Raw genomic sequence first — 18,203 nt, 5'->3', positions numbered from 1 at the left:
ATGTCCAATCTTGTCAACCAAGTGTGGAGACAAGATCTAGCCACCCTGTGGAGAAAACTAATATCAGCTCTCTTTGTCATTGCTCAGAGTTAATGGCTATGAATGAAGCTAGGGACATAGACTGCCCAGTAAATTGAGAGCTTAACCTCAGATATCACTTCCTTTGTCACCTCTTAGATGTGGTACAGAAAAAAATAAAGTTCTCTGAATCGATTTATAGAACTGAAATATTTACTTTGAATCAAGTTTCTGAATTCCGTCTTTCGGCTATTGAGTCCAACTTGTGCTTTTTGACATTATTTCTTGCATATTCATTCAATAATTCATTCATTAGTTAATAAAATCAGACACATAAATTGAAGTGTCTGATTGCATTTCACAACTGGGTATTGAATAGCTTGGACTGGTCAAATTTTTCTGACCATGAAGTTTTTGGTAATCAACTCTGCTTTTTTCAGAGGCTACAAGTCGGGATGTTTTCTCGTCTCCTGCTTTAAATTTGACCATTCTTGATAGCTCAGGGAAAGTGCAGCTCTCTGACAAAATAAGTTAATAATGATTAGTAAATATTGTGCATCTCATCTCTATATAGCTGCTGATCTCACTGTGCTCAGATGCTATCAAATCAGATTCCGAGTGAAAAGGATTAGCGTGGACTTACTTCACATGTGTGAGTTTAGTTTCGTTATAGCTTATAGATTAATAAAGGCAGAGGGTGCCAGGAGCTCTTTTGGAAAGGTTCTGGAGGAATGTCTTGAGTTTTCAGGCAGAGTAACCACAAACATAGTTCCAGTCTCTCATTGCGAGGAGCCTGAAGAAAACCAGTGCCTGGGGTGAGATGGTTTCTACTCGCTGTTGCTGACACACTGTAAAAAAGTTTAAAACTATAGTTGATATAAAGTAGGCTACTCTTTTTGTGTCATCTCATTCAGTTTCATGGTTTGGTGATGGCAGTGTACTTTTATGAAGTCAATCAACTTGAAAGTTTAACTTTGTCCATTTGGATAAACTTAGATTATTTGCTTGTTACCGATTGTTACAAATTGATTTACCTTCAGCCTTTTTTCTTTCAGTGTGCATTTTCTTTTTTAACACGAAGTAAGATCCCATTCAGATGCAAATTCGGATCGAAAAGTTTTATTTCAATAGGAAGCATCAACCATGACGTAAATAGACAACCTTCAACAAGTGAAAATGCATTACTTTCTCACGTTGACCCGACTTTGTCAGTATGGTTTAGACGAGTCTATCATTTTAAGCTGTTCCACCAGCTCTCATCTGGAGAGAAGTATGTGAATCACATTTTCACATCACTGTGGAGAGAACAAGATTAATGCCAGTGTAAAATTTTCAGGCACATTTCTCTGGTGCTTTTTTTGCCGTACTCTGATGAAAAATATGCCACAGATTCTGGCAGCGAGTGCTGACAGCAGGAAACCGACCCTGATGGCTTATTTGTGTGTCGCTTGATGTGTCTACCACGTATTTCCTCCTGTGCTTCTGGAATCACAGCAGTGTGTGTGTGTGTGTGTCTGCCTAAAGTAGGTCAGTAGAAGGACAGGAAACCACTGACTGACTGCAGAGTGGGATTTTTTGGACACATACACACTTGCATATAGCACGCACAAGGACAACAACAGTTGTGCTGTTGTACCCATGTCTGTGTTTTTTTAATACAATCAGAAATGCATTACTTTCCCTTCCCCTCCTCCTTTTTTCTTCACTCACACTGGCACGTGTTGACCTCCCTCCGACTTAAACTTTTTTTCTTTTTTGCTGCTTATCTAAAGCATAGAGAATCTCTGCTTTTCCCATCAGCTAGTCTCATATGTTCGCCCTCTTTCTCACATTTACCTAAATTCACATTCCCTGAAAGATGTTTGGTCTTGGTAGTTTCAAATAATTTCTAGGATCCTATATTCAGTTGTCTAAGCCTTACTGACAAATTGGAAAAAGAGGAGATTTTCCAAAATACTTTTCGCTTTTCTCCCATGTCACTGTCTTCTGTGCCAGATGGTTTTGCATGTCGAAGTTGTGCTGGTCTCAGCAGCTTTGTGGGAGAGCAGATGAGGGCATTGCATCAGTGGAGGGAGCCGTATGTCCTGATCCCAGGGCAGGACCCAGCTGCAATCTAAAAAGTGCTGCAGTGCACAGAGATGAATAGGGTAGGAGAGGGTGAGAGTGCAAAAGAGGGTGGCAGATGGAGGTGATGCAAAGGAAAGGAAGAGGAGGACTAAAAAAAAAAAAAAAAAAGCCAAGTGCCAGGATTCATAAATCAGCAGCAGTGCAAATAAAATACCCATAAACCAGCCAGGGGCCAACAGGATGAAATATAATGAAAAAAAAAATGTTTTGAGGAACAGAGATATCAGACAAAAAGTTTGGGATTGAGGATCAGTAAAGAGTGAGATGTTAAATAGTATATTGCAAAACGCCTTTTGATAGATTAAAGTTGGAAGGTTTCCGGTCATGTGCTGAAGGCACTAAGTGCCTCGTGGCCTCTGAGGTCTTTCAGTTTGCACATCTGAGTACCTGAGTGCAGATTGTGTCCTCCTGGTTGATGGGCAGCGTGTCCATTTCCTCTGAGTGGGTGAAATGTAATATAGGAACAGAATCTAGAGTGCCTCTGGTTGAGGGGGCGAAGAATGAGAGAGACGGAATAGAGAAGATAGTGGTATATGGTATAATGTTGAGAGTTTTTCAGCAATCATGCAAGCAGACCTGTATGCAGACCACCATGCTTTCCTAGCATTGTGATCTTGTGAGGTGCTGGCATTGATTGGCAGCTCTCTTGTAGACTCAGCTGGATATTTGACATGTTTGCCAGCAGGATGCCTGCCTCTAATGTGCTGTGTGTTTTTGACTGACAGACTGATCTAACTGGAAGTGTCTCAGTTGAACAGTCTGCAGTCTGCACTCATGCACCCATCACGGCTATGGAAAAATGTGCTTATGCAATTTGTGTGCACATGCAAGTTTAGTGGAACCTGCATGTATGTGTTTATTGGTGGAGTCCAGTTATGTCTAAATTGCCTGTGTTCCTGAGAGGCCATAGAATTGACGAAGAGCTCCACAGCCGAGTGGCTGTCAAAAAGTCTGCTCCATTACAGCCAGCGCTTTTAGGCTGATTTGTTGGCTCAGCAGCACTCACTTATCACCTGATCAATAAAAAGTAGCCGAATGAGATTTCTTAGATTCAGCCATGGACCAAACTGTTACAATCTTCATGAGAACATAGCATCAAATATTGTCCCGTAACACACGATGGCTATAGAAAAGCTCTGGATACAGGTTAACGAGATTCATTGCTTCAGTCAGTTTTTATACAACAGTCATCAAACATAAACTTTTCAGTTTTTTTTTTTCACCTTTCTTGCATTACAGTATATTGAAGTAATTCCATTTTCACACATTTCTGTAGATTTGTGCTAATTTATTGATTGAATTTGGAGCCTTGAAATGAATCGGGCAGTGAAACAGAGTAGATATACTGCAAGAAAAAGTTGGTACTCATCAGAACAGATATTGTAAAACTGTACAAATTCAAATCCTGCCAGAGGATCAGACTGTTTTGCGTTGCACTGATGAGACGATCAGATTTCAGTTGAGTGAACAACATCAGGAAAAAATCTGGAACTACTTTAGAGCAGATACTCACTTTGGCTCTAGAGTTACACAGTGCAGCACTTTTAGATGAGCCTCCCACCAAAGCAGGCGGTGAGCCTTTCAGACAGTGAGTGGGCGACTGGTGAAAGCCAGCATTAACAAATCACCACAGATTGGGCCAGCTTAATGTAGTCCCACTACCGCATGCCTTCAACTGTTAATCATCATAAGCACCGAAACAACAGTCAAGTTGCATTGACAAAAATCTTTTCTTAGCACCACCATTATGGAAATAAATATCTGCACAACTAGGGATAGAGGAAAAGGGATATTTTTCTCAATTTCCTCATTGTAGGTATCTAACAGTAACAGCACTTATCTTGCAATATGTAGGGAGAGCTATGGTATGTCTCTCTGAAGGGAGACTCACTATGTTCTTTTGTGTCAGTTTTTCACTCTGTTATTGTGAAAAAGATGTAACAGATGTCAGACAGCTTGGACTGAGAATATACAGAAATCAAACTTCCCGGGGTCAACAGGGAAATTTACCCATACTGCATGCACAATTATATGTTGCGTTGCCATAGTGATGGATGTCATTATATAATCTGCAAAACATGCATGCTCTGTGATTTGAAAATTTGCCCATTTGACAGAACCATTACATGATTGCACAATTTTTAATCACAAAGCAGTGCTGCATTCAAATGAACTGCTTCCAGGCGCTGACAGGGTGTCAGTCTCTCTTTCCCCAGCTTTTTTTCTTTTTTCTTTGCTAATGTCTGGGGAGAGTTATAGATTGTGTTACTGGGTCTATTTGTGCATTTTGACCCTTAAACACTAACCTGAGCAGGGAACTCTGGGAAACACAAAACTCCAGGTCTGGGCCTTGTCAGAGGTCAGAGAACCTGCGGGTGGGAGGTTGCTAAGTGTCACATGACCTCCCCATCTTTTTTCCATCCTTTCATCTCCCTTTGTGGCAACCTTCCTAGATGGTCTATGTTTTGCTTTATTGCATATTCATTCATGAATACAAAGCTTTCAGATGGTTTCATGATTTCCCTTCTTCTCTTTATTTTCCCTCTTCATACCCACCTGTATTCCTTGTCTCTTCTCTTTGCTCAGCTCTCCATCCTGCCTGGCTCAGGTCTCCCCACAGTCTCCTCTCTTATGAGGGAGTTAAGGATTTGTAGAGGGAAGTACGGGCCAACTAGTCACCCCAAGAGCACACACATGATACTGCTTTGCTTGTGAGACAAGCCAGCAAGCCAGGGGAAAATGAGAGGAAATTGTTGTTTCTGGTATGAAAAATACTCCAGGTGGTTTGCATCTTGAATCCAAAAATGATCTATTTAACTAATATACTTGTATATAACCAGTACACTTACAGGTATGAGATTTCAGGGAAACACTCGATTTCATGTAGTACAGTGTAAGAAAATTACTTTTCATTGATCAGCACTGTGGCCACTATTCTATTTCATAGAGAAAGATTTTGTGTGGCTTGGTGTAAAACATGCTCAGTGTCTCTTAGTAAGGACCTTGAGGTGGATTTTGAATTAATTCTTGCTCACTCAATGGACTGTGTTGTGTCTGCAGTCTGGGTCTGACTGCTAAGAGCTGTGATAAGATCTCCCTCTGTGGCCCACATAATAAACCCTGTGTCACCTTCTTATAAACAAATGTGTAATAAATTCACACACTGTTAGAAACTCTACGTGCTTTTATTTAAAACTAAAGGTGAGCTATTTAGTTCCTCCATCAACTTTGTCATATGCGGCTCACACAGTTGGGAAAAAATGGCTGCTGCATTTGAACAATAATGATTCGCCGTTGTTGGTTGGTTGTCGTAGCATGACAGAGAGATTCTTCAGCCGTAGATGAGTGGTGATTAAGGGTCAGAGGTCTAGGGCTTAAGGATGGATGGCAAACATGACTATACTGTGACTGAACAGATTAAACTCCCGACACAAAGTTTAGAAGAAGAGCTCAGGACTGAGGAAGACTGAAGGAAAGAGCGGTAGGTTGGGGGAATTCAACAGGATGGGAATTGAGGACAATTCAGAAAAAACAAACAGACCCAGGCAAGGATCTCCCCCTCTACAAAGGATTAAAGTGGATGTCCGGTCCTCCAGCTCACTTCCCATGTCCTTTTGACATTACTGCGCAGTAGACAAACTACAAAAGTGCTCCGGAGTACTTTTCATACCAAATGTCAGCCAACCTGATCTCTGCTTTCTTTCATCTGTGTGTGATCATGTGTGATCATGTGATGAGGACATGCACAGATGCACAGCTCGGTATTAAAAAAAAACCTGCTTGATATAGACAGAACAGTAAGTCTTTTATGGTGCTGCTGCACAGCTGAACAGCTGTGTTTGAAGAGAAAGCCTCTTTATATATGCACTCTTTCTTTTGATATCCTTCTTTCCTTTTTCTCTCTTCTCACCCGCATTTTCCCCTCACCTACTTGTTTCTCAAGTTTTATCGTGACTTAAGCAAAATTTTCTTTTTGCACTTTTGTTTTAGCCCTAATTCATTGATTATCTGAGGTCTGAATGCTGACAGTGTACTCTGCCCTGTGACGCAGCTAGCCCTTATCTAGCAGCTGCCTACCTTCACATTGATTTCTCTCTCTGCATTTTCACTCCAGACTCGTACTCCGCAGCCGGCAGCGAGGGCAGCATATCCACCTCTGTGGCATCACTGCCCCCACAGCCGTCAGGCAGTTCAGCCCCCAGCTCTCCAGGCTCCAGACGCTCTGTGAGCACCCTGAAGAAGTGGCTTACAAACCCTGTCCGCAAACTCAGCGCCGGATCCGCTGCCAAAGGAGAGCGCCAGGTCCGAAAGCTCGAAGGAAAACCTCCACCTCCTCCGTCCCACAGCCAGAGCCAAGATCTTGGCAGCCCCCCGAGGCCTGACGAGACTCTTACCATTTTACCCGTCACCCACAGAGAACTGGTGAGAAGCAAAAGTAAAAATTGTAACGAGGATGAGGTTTTTTTGCCCTTGGTTACATAAACTGAATAAACAAGACTTTCAATGCTGGCTCTATACTCCTAGTTTCATTTTACACCTGTAAGTGAACCACCTCATAAGTAAACGTAGAGACCAAAATTACACCTACATCATCATCTAATAAGGCCTTTGCAGGAACTGGTTCTGAAGTAAACATGTGCATTTTCAGTCTTACAAACAAAAACTGTAACAAACGTCCTGAACAATCGCGACTTGTTAAGGTAGCCCACGAATGACAGCAGAGGTGTAGGTTTGAAATTTGAAGTATCATGTCAGGTGGCAGAGTTGCCACTCTGCTGGCTCAGCTTGCAATATCTGGTGACACAAGGTTATGTGACTCATGTGCTCTCCTTTGCTGTTTTCTGTGCATGTTTCTGCATGCCTGAATGGATGCTCATTCAACAGACATTGTGAATCATGTTGATATTGTATAATTTTGACTCTATTAACATGTGTCTATGTATGTATGTGTGTGTGTGTGTGTGTGTGTTCTAGGAGTGGAAAGATGGCCTGGCAAGCCCTGAGGACCTGTCACCAGCCTCACTACAACCACCCAGCTGCATAACTGCCTCACTGATTGGCTGCACATCACTGCCAGATCCCCAGGTCTGCAAGATTTAAATAGTATAAAAGTAACACTCGATTCTAACCAAATGTCATCAAATATTATTTGTATCACATACAATATACAGCCAAGTCTGCTACTGGCTTGTGTGCAGATTGTAATCTTCTGAATCTATTATCTATAAAGCTTTGATGTGATTTAAACTATGAAGACTAAATCTGCCACCTGTTCATTTTAGTTGACAGTTTATAATAGAAAGTCCCAGAGAGCAGTAGCAATAATTCTCTCTGTGATGATCCAGCCTTGTGGGGAGGTCACGTCAGTGCTCTTTGCCTTCATGGCCCTCCTGCCAGATGTGGAAAGTGTTAGCTCGCTGCCTAGAGAGCTCAGTAATCAGGCAAAACAATCACAGAAAAACACGCAAGGAGTGCTGCCTTTTTCCACCAAATACATGCAGACAAATCGCACAATCACTCCATACATAGAGAGATACACAGCACATACATAGACACACACATGTCAGGGAGCCTAAATGCATACAAGGTTCTCTCAAAGCAGAGTGATGCCCAGAGGACCAGAAGGCAGAGTTTAACAGCGATCTGTGTGATGCATGACTCAGATTCGACATCTTACAAAAGGACATGCCTGGAGATAAATAGGAAATAGCACGAAACGGCAGATGTGATGAAAGAGCGTTGTGTGAGCACATACGTTTTCATTTCTCCATCAAACTCTTGCAGTCAGTTGCTTGAGGGAAGGGAGCGTCTCAAGTTGAGTGTTTGTATGGTGCCTTTTGCTGTGAAATGGAAGCTTGCCAGAAACTGAGTCTTGCTTTAAAAGCAGAAATATTGCATCAATCAGCAGTGCCTGAGCTCAGTCAATATGAAACAACAACATCTGAGCCCTGTGGAGTGTCTCCTGTTTGTGAATCAACACTTCAGCATTTAAATTCTAATTTCATTCCCAACAGCCCACTGAAAGGCATTAATGTGATTACATCAGATGGATGAGGTCAGTGCTTTGGTGTTTTTACTGCTCGACTTTTAAGGCAGAGCCAAAACAAGAAAGAGAAGGAGAGGCAAAGCAATTCATTTGTAGCCAGTTATTTTATTACCTGGTTTCACTTGTCTACTGCACTCTTGCCAACAGGTGTTGTGTCACATGCATTGTTGTGCCATCACACCACAGTGCACCACGGTTTTTGAACAGTGGAAATTTCTCATAATATTTGGAGCCGAATAAACTGTGGTGTAAAAAGTAAACAGATCCTTGCTATTTATTTGACTGTTTTTCCTGAAGAACAATTTGTACTTTATGTCATCTGGACCATCCGATTGAAAAAGACTCAAATGGAAAAAGGAACTGGTTATTATGAAATCTCTTCAAAATGATTCAGTGGAATTTTCTTGACTTCAGATATCACATAACTCTGTTTGCCCTTAGCTAAGCCATACCTTTGCTTTGTGCTCAAATGCATAGGTATCATGTTCCTTTTGAATAGTCTGCCCCCTCCTCAGAGAAAAAATAAACGATTGACAGAATTATTGTTCAGAACAACACATTTAAATGCACATGGGGTAGTATATCCGTACATGTCAAACTCTTCAATTTCATTTTAATATTGATTTTTTGCAACATTTTAAGTCAGTATCCACATAATCTAAATTTGATCCAGAATATAGGATAACATCATATATAAATGTTGATCAGAAAATAGTATAAAAACATCAGGAAATGTTGAAACTTAGAAATGTTTACGTTGTCAGACAAATACAGACTCATTTTGAATTTGATATTTAGATCATCTTTCCTCAATGTGAGATCATGGATATATTTTTTTATAGTGTGGCCTCACCTCTTCATTTAAGACTTTATTGATAGGAAAAAGTTTCCTACATTTGACATAGGATTTCAGCTGTTAAAAGGTGTGTTCCCCCTTTTGTTGTATTTTTCCATTTCATAATGCACCACATCTTTTCAGTGGACATCAGGTCTGGACTGCGGGCATGTCTGCTTAGCCGCTGACTCTTACGTAGTAGTTGTATGCTGTTGCAATACAAAATCATTTTGCTTTTTTTTTTGTCAACAAAAACGTTTGTTATTTGTTAATTTGTTAAAACCTTTATTACACAAGTATAAAATTATTTTCGCCAATTTCAGAGTATTTTGAAAATGTAAAAAAATCCAGAAAATGATGTGTGCTGTCACCGGGCAAGGTTGTTACTTTTTTTTCGAGAATAGAGAAAGCCACCTTTAAAAATTTCAAGTCTTGATTAATCAGACCTAAGGACAGGTTTTCATTTTGACTCAGTCCATCTTATATTGATCATGGCCCAGAGATGGTATCATTTTCTTTGCTCGATTTTGTTCACGTGAGTTTTTCTTTGCATCATAATCCCTCGATTTGTATTTGTGTAACTGTACCTCCTGCCAATAGTTCAGAGGTATTCCTGAGCCCATAAAATTATTTCCACCCTAAAAGTATGAGACTTTGGTGTAGACCCTGAAAACACTATATATGATAATGTCTGTTTGACCTGGAATAGAAATGCTTTAATACCTTTATGTGAAATTTGATGCTCAAACCTTTCTTAAACCCACGCTGCTTCATGTTTTGCACTAACTTAACTCCAAATTGATTTATTTGTTAGTATATTTAAGAGTAAAAAAAAAAAAAGGATCACCCGTGCCTGTTCTAAAGCTGTTGCCGGGTATTTTTTTCTTTGTCATAGACTTCTGGGTATAAAATAAAAACTTACAACAGAAGGAGACAAGAATTTTCCTGTGGGCTTTGCCACAGCACATCTGGAAATGATCAGCGAGCCAGGGAGACCTGTCAGCCAGGAAGGAGCACTCCTAGTGGGGCAAGACGAGCTGGGGGAGTTAGGGTCGTCATGGAGCCTCTCTGTCTCTCCCTACACACCAGTCTCTGTTCTTTGCTTTGTCTCTTGTCTTTTCAGTGACAGAACAGAAAGCTCAGTACTTGTTTTTTTTTTTTTTTTTTTTTTTTTAAATTGTGTTTATTGATTTTTCAAAATATTTAACATAAAAGTCTCATAAATGTTCTCATTTAACAATTCAAATCATACAAACATGGTATAACAAATAAAGAAAATCTCCCAATCCCTCCCTCCCTCCCTCCCTCCCTCCCATTGTAGGACTACAGATTATAGAATATATTCATATAAGACATATAAAATCAAGTGAAATAATAATAGTAGTAATAATAATAATACTGTCACCATCATTAACAATGATAATAATAATAATAATAATCATAATCATTATAATCATTTATAGAGAAAAAAAAACAAAAAAACAAACAAACAAATAAACAAACACGCACACAAAAAAAGAGGTAGGTGTGTGTGTGTGTGTGTGGATGTGGGGGGGGGGGCTGCTGCTCTGTTACCTTAATTTTCTCAATCACTCAATCATAAAATAGAGAGGATCAGTGCATTATTACTCTACATCAAGAGGTTCTTGTAGTGAGTCGTAATAGTCCCAAAAAAAAGCTGAGTACTTGTTGACGCTAACAAGTTTATCAAAGAGAATGGAACAAGTTGGACTAGACCAGAGAAGAATAGGAGAAAGTCCTCTACCTCTTTTCGTTCGCTTGTATGTGTATCTATCCACCTGTCTGTTTATTTCTCCATAAGGCAACTGTCTGCTTTGGGAGTCAGATGGATTAGGCGTATCTCTGTAGTGTGTGCAGGTTTGTGTATGTGTTTAGGGTGGTTAGGTTCTGCCTGACTAGGAAAAGTGGACAAAGGGATTCATGTGAAGGCAGACATCTGCCTCTATAAGTTTACTTAGTTAGGAGAAAGTAAAGAGGCAATGCATGACTTGAGTAAAAGGGCTAAAAATATAACAAAGAACTTGATAAGTAGACACAATTTCATGGACATATTGTTGTGAGTCATTTCATATATAAGAGCCAAGTATACTTATTGAAAGAAAAATTCAAGGTTATAAAAAAACTAAGGGTTGTGAGTAGATATGAAGTGGTAATCCACTGAGTTCGTCATGGTTGTGGTCTTTGAAGGTTTTACTGTAGTAAGCACAATAACTCTATATTTGCCCATGAGCCCCACATGGGAAAATATATCAATTCCAGGAAAAAGCATGAAAGGGAGGTCATGTATACAACACAAGAACACAATTGATCAGGTTTCTGTAACCTTGGTTTTATCCTGTGTGCACTGAAACTACCAAGACCATACTTACAGATGTTGACGCGTGTAGAGTAGTGGTATGAAAAAACAAAACCACAAGGAATGTGTGATTTATTTAAATATGTATTTGATTCCCAAATTTCAAAACAATTTATTGATTCACACTTCAGAAATACATTGTCACTGTGGCTATTGTGTTGTGTTGTATGCCTCTTCACTTGAAGCCCCCACTACACCAAGAACATTTATAGTTTTGTCTTTGCCATCAACTGTGGAGCCTTTTGCTCCCTCTAACTATTTCTTCATTCGTTCTTTTATATGTGGCTCAGCCTGGATCATTAACAGCTACAATCTGATTCTGATCTTTTTATCTTTCAATCTATGTTCCTTATGCCTGTCTACACCCCTTAGTCACCTTGGCAACCTGCATCATTACCATTGCTCTCCTGCTCTTTATCTCCCTTTGTTTACTTTATTCCTGGTAGGATCCACATTACTGGCACTGGACCTTCGATAAACAATCTCTGCCTGCTTGTCTCTGCCTCCACAGGACACTCAGTCCACCAGTGTTCTGCCAGATGACAGCGGGTCGGTCTTGATGGATGACACCTCCAGCCAATGGTCAGCTGCGGGTGACACTGAGGAGAAGAGAAAAAGTGCCTTAGAGAAAAGCATGTATGTGTTTCAACAGTACACACACCCAAACACCTTCAATAGAATTAACCTTTTAAAACATTTCTCATTGCATTATTGTTGTCTTGCATTCTCAAAACAAATGTCCTGGGAGGATTTAACCACAAAGGGTTTTCTAGCTGGTTGTTACAAGAATATAAAAACCAAGTGATTGGGTCGATGGTCATTATGTTGGATACATCATCAGTGCCAAATGTCAGCCTAGAATACTGAATCAATATTTCCAGCCAAAGTCACAAACAAAACACTACCCATCTTACATCTTTTTAATTTTCCAGGTTCTGCTAGTTTAAAAACAAACAAACTCCAGTTTCAAAAGAACATTCCTACTTGTGACCAACCGAGTCATCTTGAGGATTCTCCAATAAGATCGGTTTATCGAGATGGAATTTGTACAGGCAGTGTATGGCCATGTCACACTAGGAAAAACACAGCTGTAAATGCTGTAATTGTCTGATTGGGACACTTGAAATGATCACTGTTACTATATTGCCGGTGCTTTTCCTATTATGACTCTACAAATCCGATGTTAAAACAAGGCTCATAAAGGAACAAATTCTAAAGGGTAAGTTCTCTCACATCCTCAACCAGCAGCACAGATAAGCCACTATCACCACAGCTTCAAGGTCTATATTGTTTAGTTTCAGGGAACATTTTTGACAAAATATAGAGAAACTAGTATGTGTGCCTGTTGTCACAGGCATGTTTTCTGAATTGAAGACTTTATCTGTAAGGTCACAAATCAAGCATGAAAGCCCAGGCTGTGCATTTGATAGTGTTGCTTAGCAACAGGGTTGGCTTAGACCAATGTTGTACACTAACCCTAACCCACAGAATAGCAGAAGACACAGAAATTAGTACCAAGACACTGCACTTTTTCGGCTCCCCGATAATACACTCACTATAGTAGAATTAGATTAGAAGAACGGCTACAGAGAAAGGCAAAGAAAAGAGACAAATATTCATTCATTTATTTGGTTGTGCCAACTGGATGGGTTGTGCTAGAGCCTATCCCATGGACAGGTCGCTAGTCCATCACAGGGAAAGACAGAAGATGGATAAAAAGGGAAATAATCCCAATTTATTAGAGATATCCCCACCAGTTCTTCTGGAGGTCTCTTGATCACAGGAATTGAATGAATGTATTAATAGACGAATGTATATGTACAAACAGCCAGGAAATATTAAGTCACTTGGCACAACTATCACAGCAACTGAGGTATTGCAATTTAAATCAAGGTACCCAACTGGAACTTGGTGTGGCTTTCAGCCTCTCACAGTCCTCTACTGCTACTCACGTTTAGTGGAGGGTCTTAAAGAAGCAGTTGATAGTCACTGAAAACATGGAGTGCATGTTATGTGTGTTCAGCTGATCTGCTGTTCGCTGAATTAAATAACTTTGCTAGTTCTGTAAATTCATTGTAGTTGTTTGATTGGAAGTGCACCAGCTGAATGCTGTCTCCATTTTACCTTTAACTTTCACCAAACTCACCAAATAATCTTGCTCTTTTCAGGAATTTGAAATAAAACGGAAATCTGTTCTTGTTCCAATTCTGGAAAAATTGGCAAGAAAAAGCCCTTTAAAAATGGTAAAATAAACTGTTATTATGAGTTTAAATCACTGGCGGCCTGTCCAGAGTGTACCCTGCCTCTCGCCCATTGACCGCTGGGATAGGCTCCAGCCCCCCCGCGACCCGACCGACGGATTCAGCGGGTATAGAAAATGGATGGATGGATGGATGGATGGATGGATGACTTTAAATCTTAATACTAATCTTTCTTCATTGATGTCTTCACAGGTATGTACTGCAGGAGCTCATTGAGACAGAGAAGCACTATGTGGCAGACCTGGGGCTCATAGTGGAGGTAAAACTCACAGTCTGCCAGCTAAGAATACACAATCTGTACTGACTCAGTCATCCACCCAGTCTGTCAAAGAGAGCTCTAAATCCTAATCATCACAATCCCTCCACTTTGCTTAACACTTTGGTCTGCCTCTATCCCACCGTCTCCAGCCTTAAGCAGATTTTCTGAATTATAAGCTTGAGGAGTATTGTGTTGCAGGGCTTTCAATCTCCTGTTGCCTTAAATAACGGCAGATATTTTGGTTCAGAGAAGACCTGTAGCCATCTGAGAGATAATAAAAGCTCAGTATTGTCTGACGAGTTCTTGCTCCTCTTTGGTGTAACAACTTAACTTTATAGTATTGAAAGATCATTGAGCATTTTTTTTGTTGTTGATGGAATTGAACAGGCAAACATCAGCAACTCTGTTCTTCCTTGCAGGGCTACATGGCCACAATGAGCTCTAAAGGTGTGCCAGAGGACATTAAGGGAAAAGACAAGATTGTTTTCGGGAACATTCATCAAATATTTGACTGGCATAAAGAGTGAGTCCATTATTTGTAAAAACATGTGTTTCAAGAAATGTGTTTCAAATGCAGATAAAGGTTAAGGAAAACAGAAAATCTGCATAGTAGTGTGTTTCTTTCTGAGTGGAAGACGAAAGAACAAAAGTTCAGGAGGCAAATCTCAACTTCCGCTTTGGGGGGTGATTGTGTTTGTGTGTTTTCTCCCTTTAGCTACTTCCTGGGAGAGCTGGAGAAGTGTTTGGCAGAGCCAGAGAGGCTGGCTCAGCTCTTTATTAAACATGTGAGTATGACTACCATCTAGGTAGACACACACTTAAACATGCACACCAGCCTGTGCCTACTTGAGCTGTTTGGGATGAAAGTAAAAAAAAAAAAAAAAAAAAGAAAAAGCAAAGAAAACACACAGAGCTCCTGTTTATATACCGTAGCTCTTTCCTCCTCTCTCAGCTGCCAGCTTAGCTCCTTCCACTTCCCTGTTACTGATACATCTCAGTCAGGCTGTGTTTTTACAACCGCGCACACTGATAATACACACACGCACACACACACATACACAAACAAATGACATATACTGGCTGATCTGGGCTGGATTGGTTAGGAAACACCACAGAACAGTCAGAAAAGGCAACAAGAATAACAACATGAAAAACAAATCGAAAGCTCTGTTTCTCTTATGTAAAAGCTTTTTTCAAGCCAAAACTCTGACCTACTTCTTCCTACATATGCCTGGTTGAAAACGAAGCAAAAACATGTGCAGACAAAAAATTCACAGTTAGCTATATTGTTTCCTGGAACTGAATAGAAACATAGCGTATAGGGTCACACAGGACTTATCCGGGGAGCAAAATTAGATTTATTTATATTGGTTAAGTGGTGGCACATGCAGACTAGGTAGACATGATGGGTAACTTGACCAGCTGGGCTTTGCGTCATGTTTGAAAGTAATTAAGTAAACTGGAAAGTCTAACTTAAAAAGCCTGTGGAAGAATAAGGAAAGAAACCAAATCTAAGTATGGTGTCAAACAATGAAAACAAGCAGATTGAGAACATGGCCCTAATGAAAAGCAGAAAGCTCAGTTCGGTTTTAACAAGAACTGTGTCACCAAGATGCAACATGTGCGCTCACACAAATGCAACGTGCAAACTCATATGAACACAGTGCTACAAAGGGTTGCTAGACACAGACAGCACTCTCCCTCATATTTCAGCGGTGGCTGTCTGGATTGTTACATGTTGTCCATACATGTTGTCCCAGGTTACAGAGCCATGCAGCCTGTTGCCAGGTGCAGTCTCATATCGATAGGCTGTCAAAGGCTCTGGTTACACTGAGAGTAACCTGGGTAAATTATACATAACCTGATGCTCATTTACATGTAGCTCCATTAGTTCTCTCAGAACTGCCACATCGTCACTCCCATGCCAATTAGTCACAGAAGAGTAGGCGCTACCAGACAGAGTCAGCTTCAAAGGCGCTGCACTCTGAAACAAATCATTATTGCTCTGCTTCTTTTCATCCCAAACAGTAACCAGGGGAAATACACACTGAGAGCAGTTTCTTTTGCTCACTTTCAGGAGCATTTTCGTGTACTTGTAATGATATCAAAGATGCATTTTTCTCACATTGAGGCTTACATTAAGGTCTTTTCATGTTGGCTATTGTGGTCCTGATGCACAAAACCAAAAATACCACAACGAAAGAAAGACATACACAGCATGTCACAACTCATAACGAATTAAGGAACACTGTCATGTTATAATAGAATAGAAAATATAAAAGAAAACGATTTTACAAAACACACTGAAACAGAAAACACATCAGCACAGTGAAAAATCTCATTTTACAAAACAAATTTGCAGTTGGAAATTAGGATGGGCTTAGTAATACAACATTTCAAGAAACATGATCAATTTAACAGACCACCAAGACATTTCACTAAGCAAGGGATATTATAAAAACACAACAATTCAGAATAAAACAAAGACAAAACACAATTGTTAAGATAAATAAGAATATATTTCCTGATATGTCGTATTGCTGTGTTTTCTGCAATGTTGTTATTTGGAATTTAGTTATGTGTGATGGGTTTTTGGTTTTGTATTTTGTCTCATTTTTCTGCATTTCACGCTCAGAGTCACCGCAGCTTTTGCTCATTAGTAACAAAAGGATTTTGTGATGTAATGCTTGTTTGGCTTGTGTTGCAGGAGAGGCGTCTGCATATGTATGTTGTGTACTGTCAGAACAAGCCCAAGTCGGAACACATTGTCTCAGAGTATATTGAGACATTTTTTGAGGTGAGAAATGTTCAACGTCTACCTTTTAAACCATTTTTAAAGCAAAAAATATGTATATGTCTGTTTTTAGTGGAAGTTTTGTCTGACCAGCAGTCACCTGCTTCTCAAGACAGGTTAAAAAGACAGAGTATGCGTGGATGTCTCAGTGTGTATCATTACAGTAGACATAGTACATAGCTGTGTGGATTGCTTTGAGCTGCCACTTCATTTTCATTGACAGTAAACACAAGACAAATAGTCATATACAGTGTAATCCTCACGGTTTATTGTCTTAAGGGGATTATAGGAGCCATCAGATGCTGTGTTTTGTGCTGTGACTGTCATGTTGACTGGTTTCTGTCGTTTCTGTCTCCGCTGTCAGGAGCTTCGGCAGCAGCTGGGCCACAGGCTGCAGCTCAATGACCTACTCATCAAACCTGTCCAGAGGATCATGAAGTACCAGCTTCTGCTCAAGGTGAAAAAAGGGAATCGGCTGTGCTGCTGACCACACACCAGCACCTATACACTCATACTTTGCAGCTGTCAGACTCACAGCAGCGTCTGCCATGGAGTTGTAAACATACAAGCTCATGTAAACACTCTATGTGCACGAACACTCAGGCACACTAAACCTACTGTCGGCTCAGGCAATTTTCCTGTCAGAGAGGAAGAGGCAAATTATACAATTAGACCTTCTTCCTACAAGAGGATTTAAACAATATTATGTACAAGTCTTTGAAGGTGATCATAAAATTACATCCCTGGTATAAAACTTTTGGCTGAATTTAAAACTTTGCCCTTTAGCACTCTAATGAAAGGTGAGTTCAACACCCATAAATACTCCTCCAGATGTTCTCACCTCACTTTGGGCCGTAAATCTGGAATGCTCTTGTGACCATGCTGTGTTTATTTCAACAGGACTTCCTTAAGTATTACACCAAAGCAGGGATGGACACAGAGGAGTTAGAGGTGAGTGTCTCGATGGAGAAACATATGTTTAAAAATGGGCTTTTATATGTCTTGTATATTAAATCTCACTTTTGTTTGGTAAACAGAAAGCAGTAGAAGTGATGTGCTTTGTGCCAAAACGTTGCGATGACATGATGAATGTGGGCAGATTACAAGGCTTTGAGGTAAGTCTCAGGACGGTTGCCCTGACAATTTCTCTGCTGAATATTCAGCCCAAGTGAAAACCCCATACTAACTATTTCCTCTGTTTTGTTTGTGCACCAGGGGAAGATCACAGCCCAGGGCAAACTGCTCCAGCAAGACACGTTCACTATTATTGAGCAGGACAGTGGCTTCCTGTCTCGAGCCAAGGAGAGACGAGTCTTCTTGTTTGAGCAGCTGGTCATCTTTAGCGAGCCTATTGACAGGAAGAAAGCCTTCTTGCTCCCTGGGTACACCTTTAAGAACAGCATCAAGGTGGGTGCTTATTTAGCCTTTGTGAAACCACCCAGGACGTGTTAATAAAATAAAACACAGAGACATGAGAAAGTACATC

The 18,203-nt window shown here is 40.3% G+C and overlaps 1 protein-coding gene across 5 annotated transcripts in view; it reads left to right on the top strand.

Annotated features, from left to right (window-relative positions):
* Nucleotides 1–18,203, top strand: part of arhgef25a (Rho guanine nucleotide exchange factor (GEF) 25a) — a 46,177-nt gene that overhangs the window by 22,674 nt on the left and 5,300 nt on the right. For all 5 annotated transcript variants that reach the window (XM_075476743.1, XM_075476744.1, XM_075476747.1 and 2 more), the window contains 11 exons: nucleotides 6,260–6,567; nucleotides 7,120–7,230; nucleotides 11,915–12,039; nucleotides 13,857–13,923; nucleotides 14,343–14,446; nucleotides 14,639–14,708; nucleotides 16,631–16,720; nucleotides 17,082–17,174; nucleotides 17,618–17,668; nucleotides 17,755–17,832; nucleotides 17,933–18,124. In XM_075476743.1, the coding sequence (XP_075332858.1) occupies nucleotides 6,260–6,567; nucleotides 7,120–7,230; nucleotides 11,915–12,039; nucleotides 13,857–13,923; nucleotides 14,343–14,446; nucleotides 14,639–14,708; nucleotides 16,631–16,720; nucleotides 17,082–17,174; nucleotides 17,618–17,668; nucleotides 17,755–17,832; nucleotides 17,933–18,124 (1,289 nt within the window). The remainder of the gene's footprint in view (nucleotides 1–6,259; nucleotides 6,568–7,119; nucleotides 7,231–11,914; nucleotides 12,040–13,856; nucleotides 13,924–14,342; nucleotides 14,447–14,638; nucleotides 14,709–16,630; nucleotides 16,721–17,081; nucleotides 17,175–17,617; nucleotides 17,669–17,754; nucleotides 17,833–17,932; nucleotides 18,125–18,203) is intronic.

The sequence above is a fragment of the Odontesthes bonariensis genome, chromosome 10, assembly GCF_027942865.1.
Source record: "Odontesthes bonariensis isolate fOdoBon6 chromosome 10, fOdoBon6.hap1, whole genome shotgun sequence".
NCBI classification, from domain to species: Eukaryota; Metazoa; Chordata; class Actinopteri; order Atheriniformes; family Atherinopsidae; genus Odontesthes; species Odontesthes bonariensis.
Note: the sequence above shows the minus strand (reverse complement) of the source record. Positions and strands in the feature narration are given on the sequence as shown.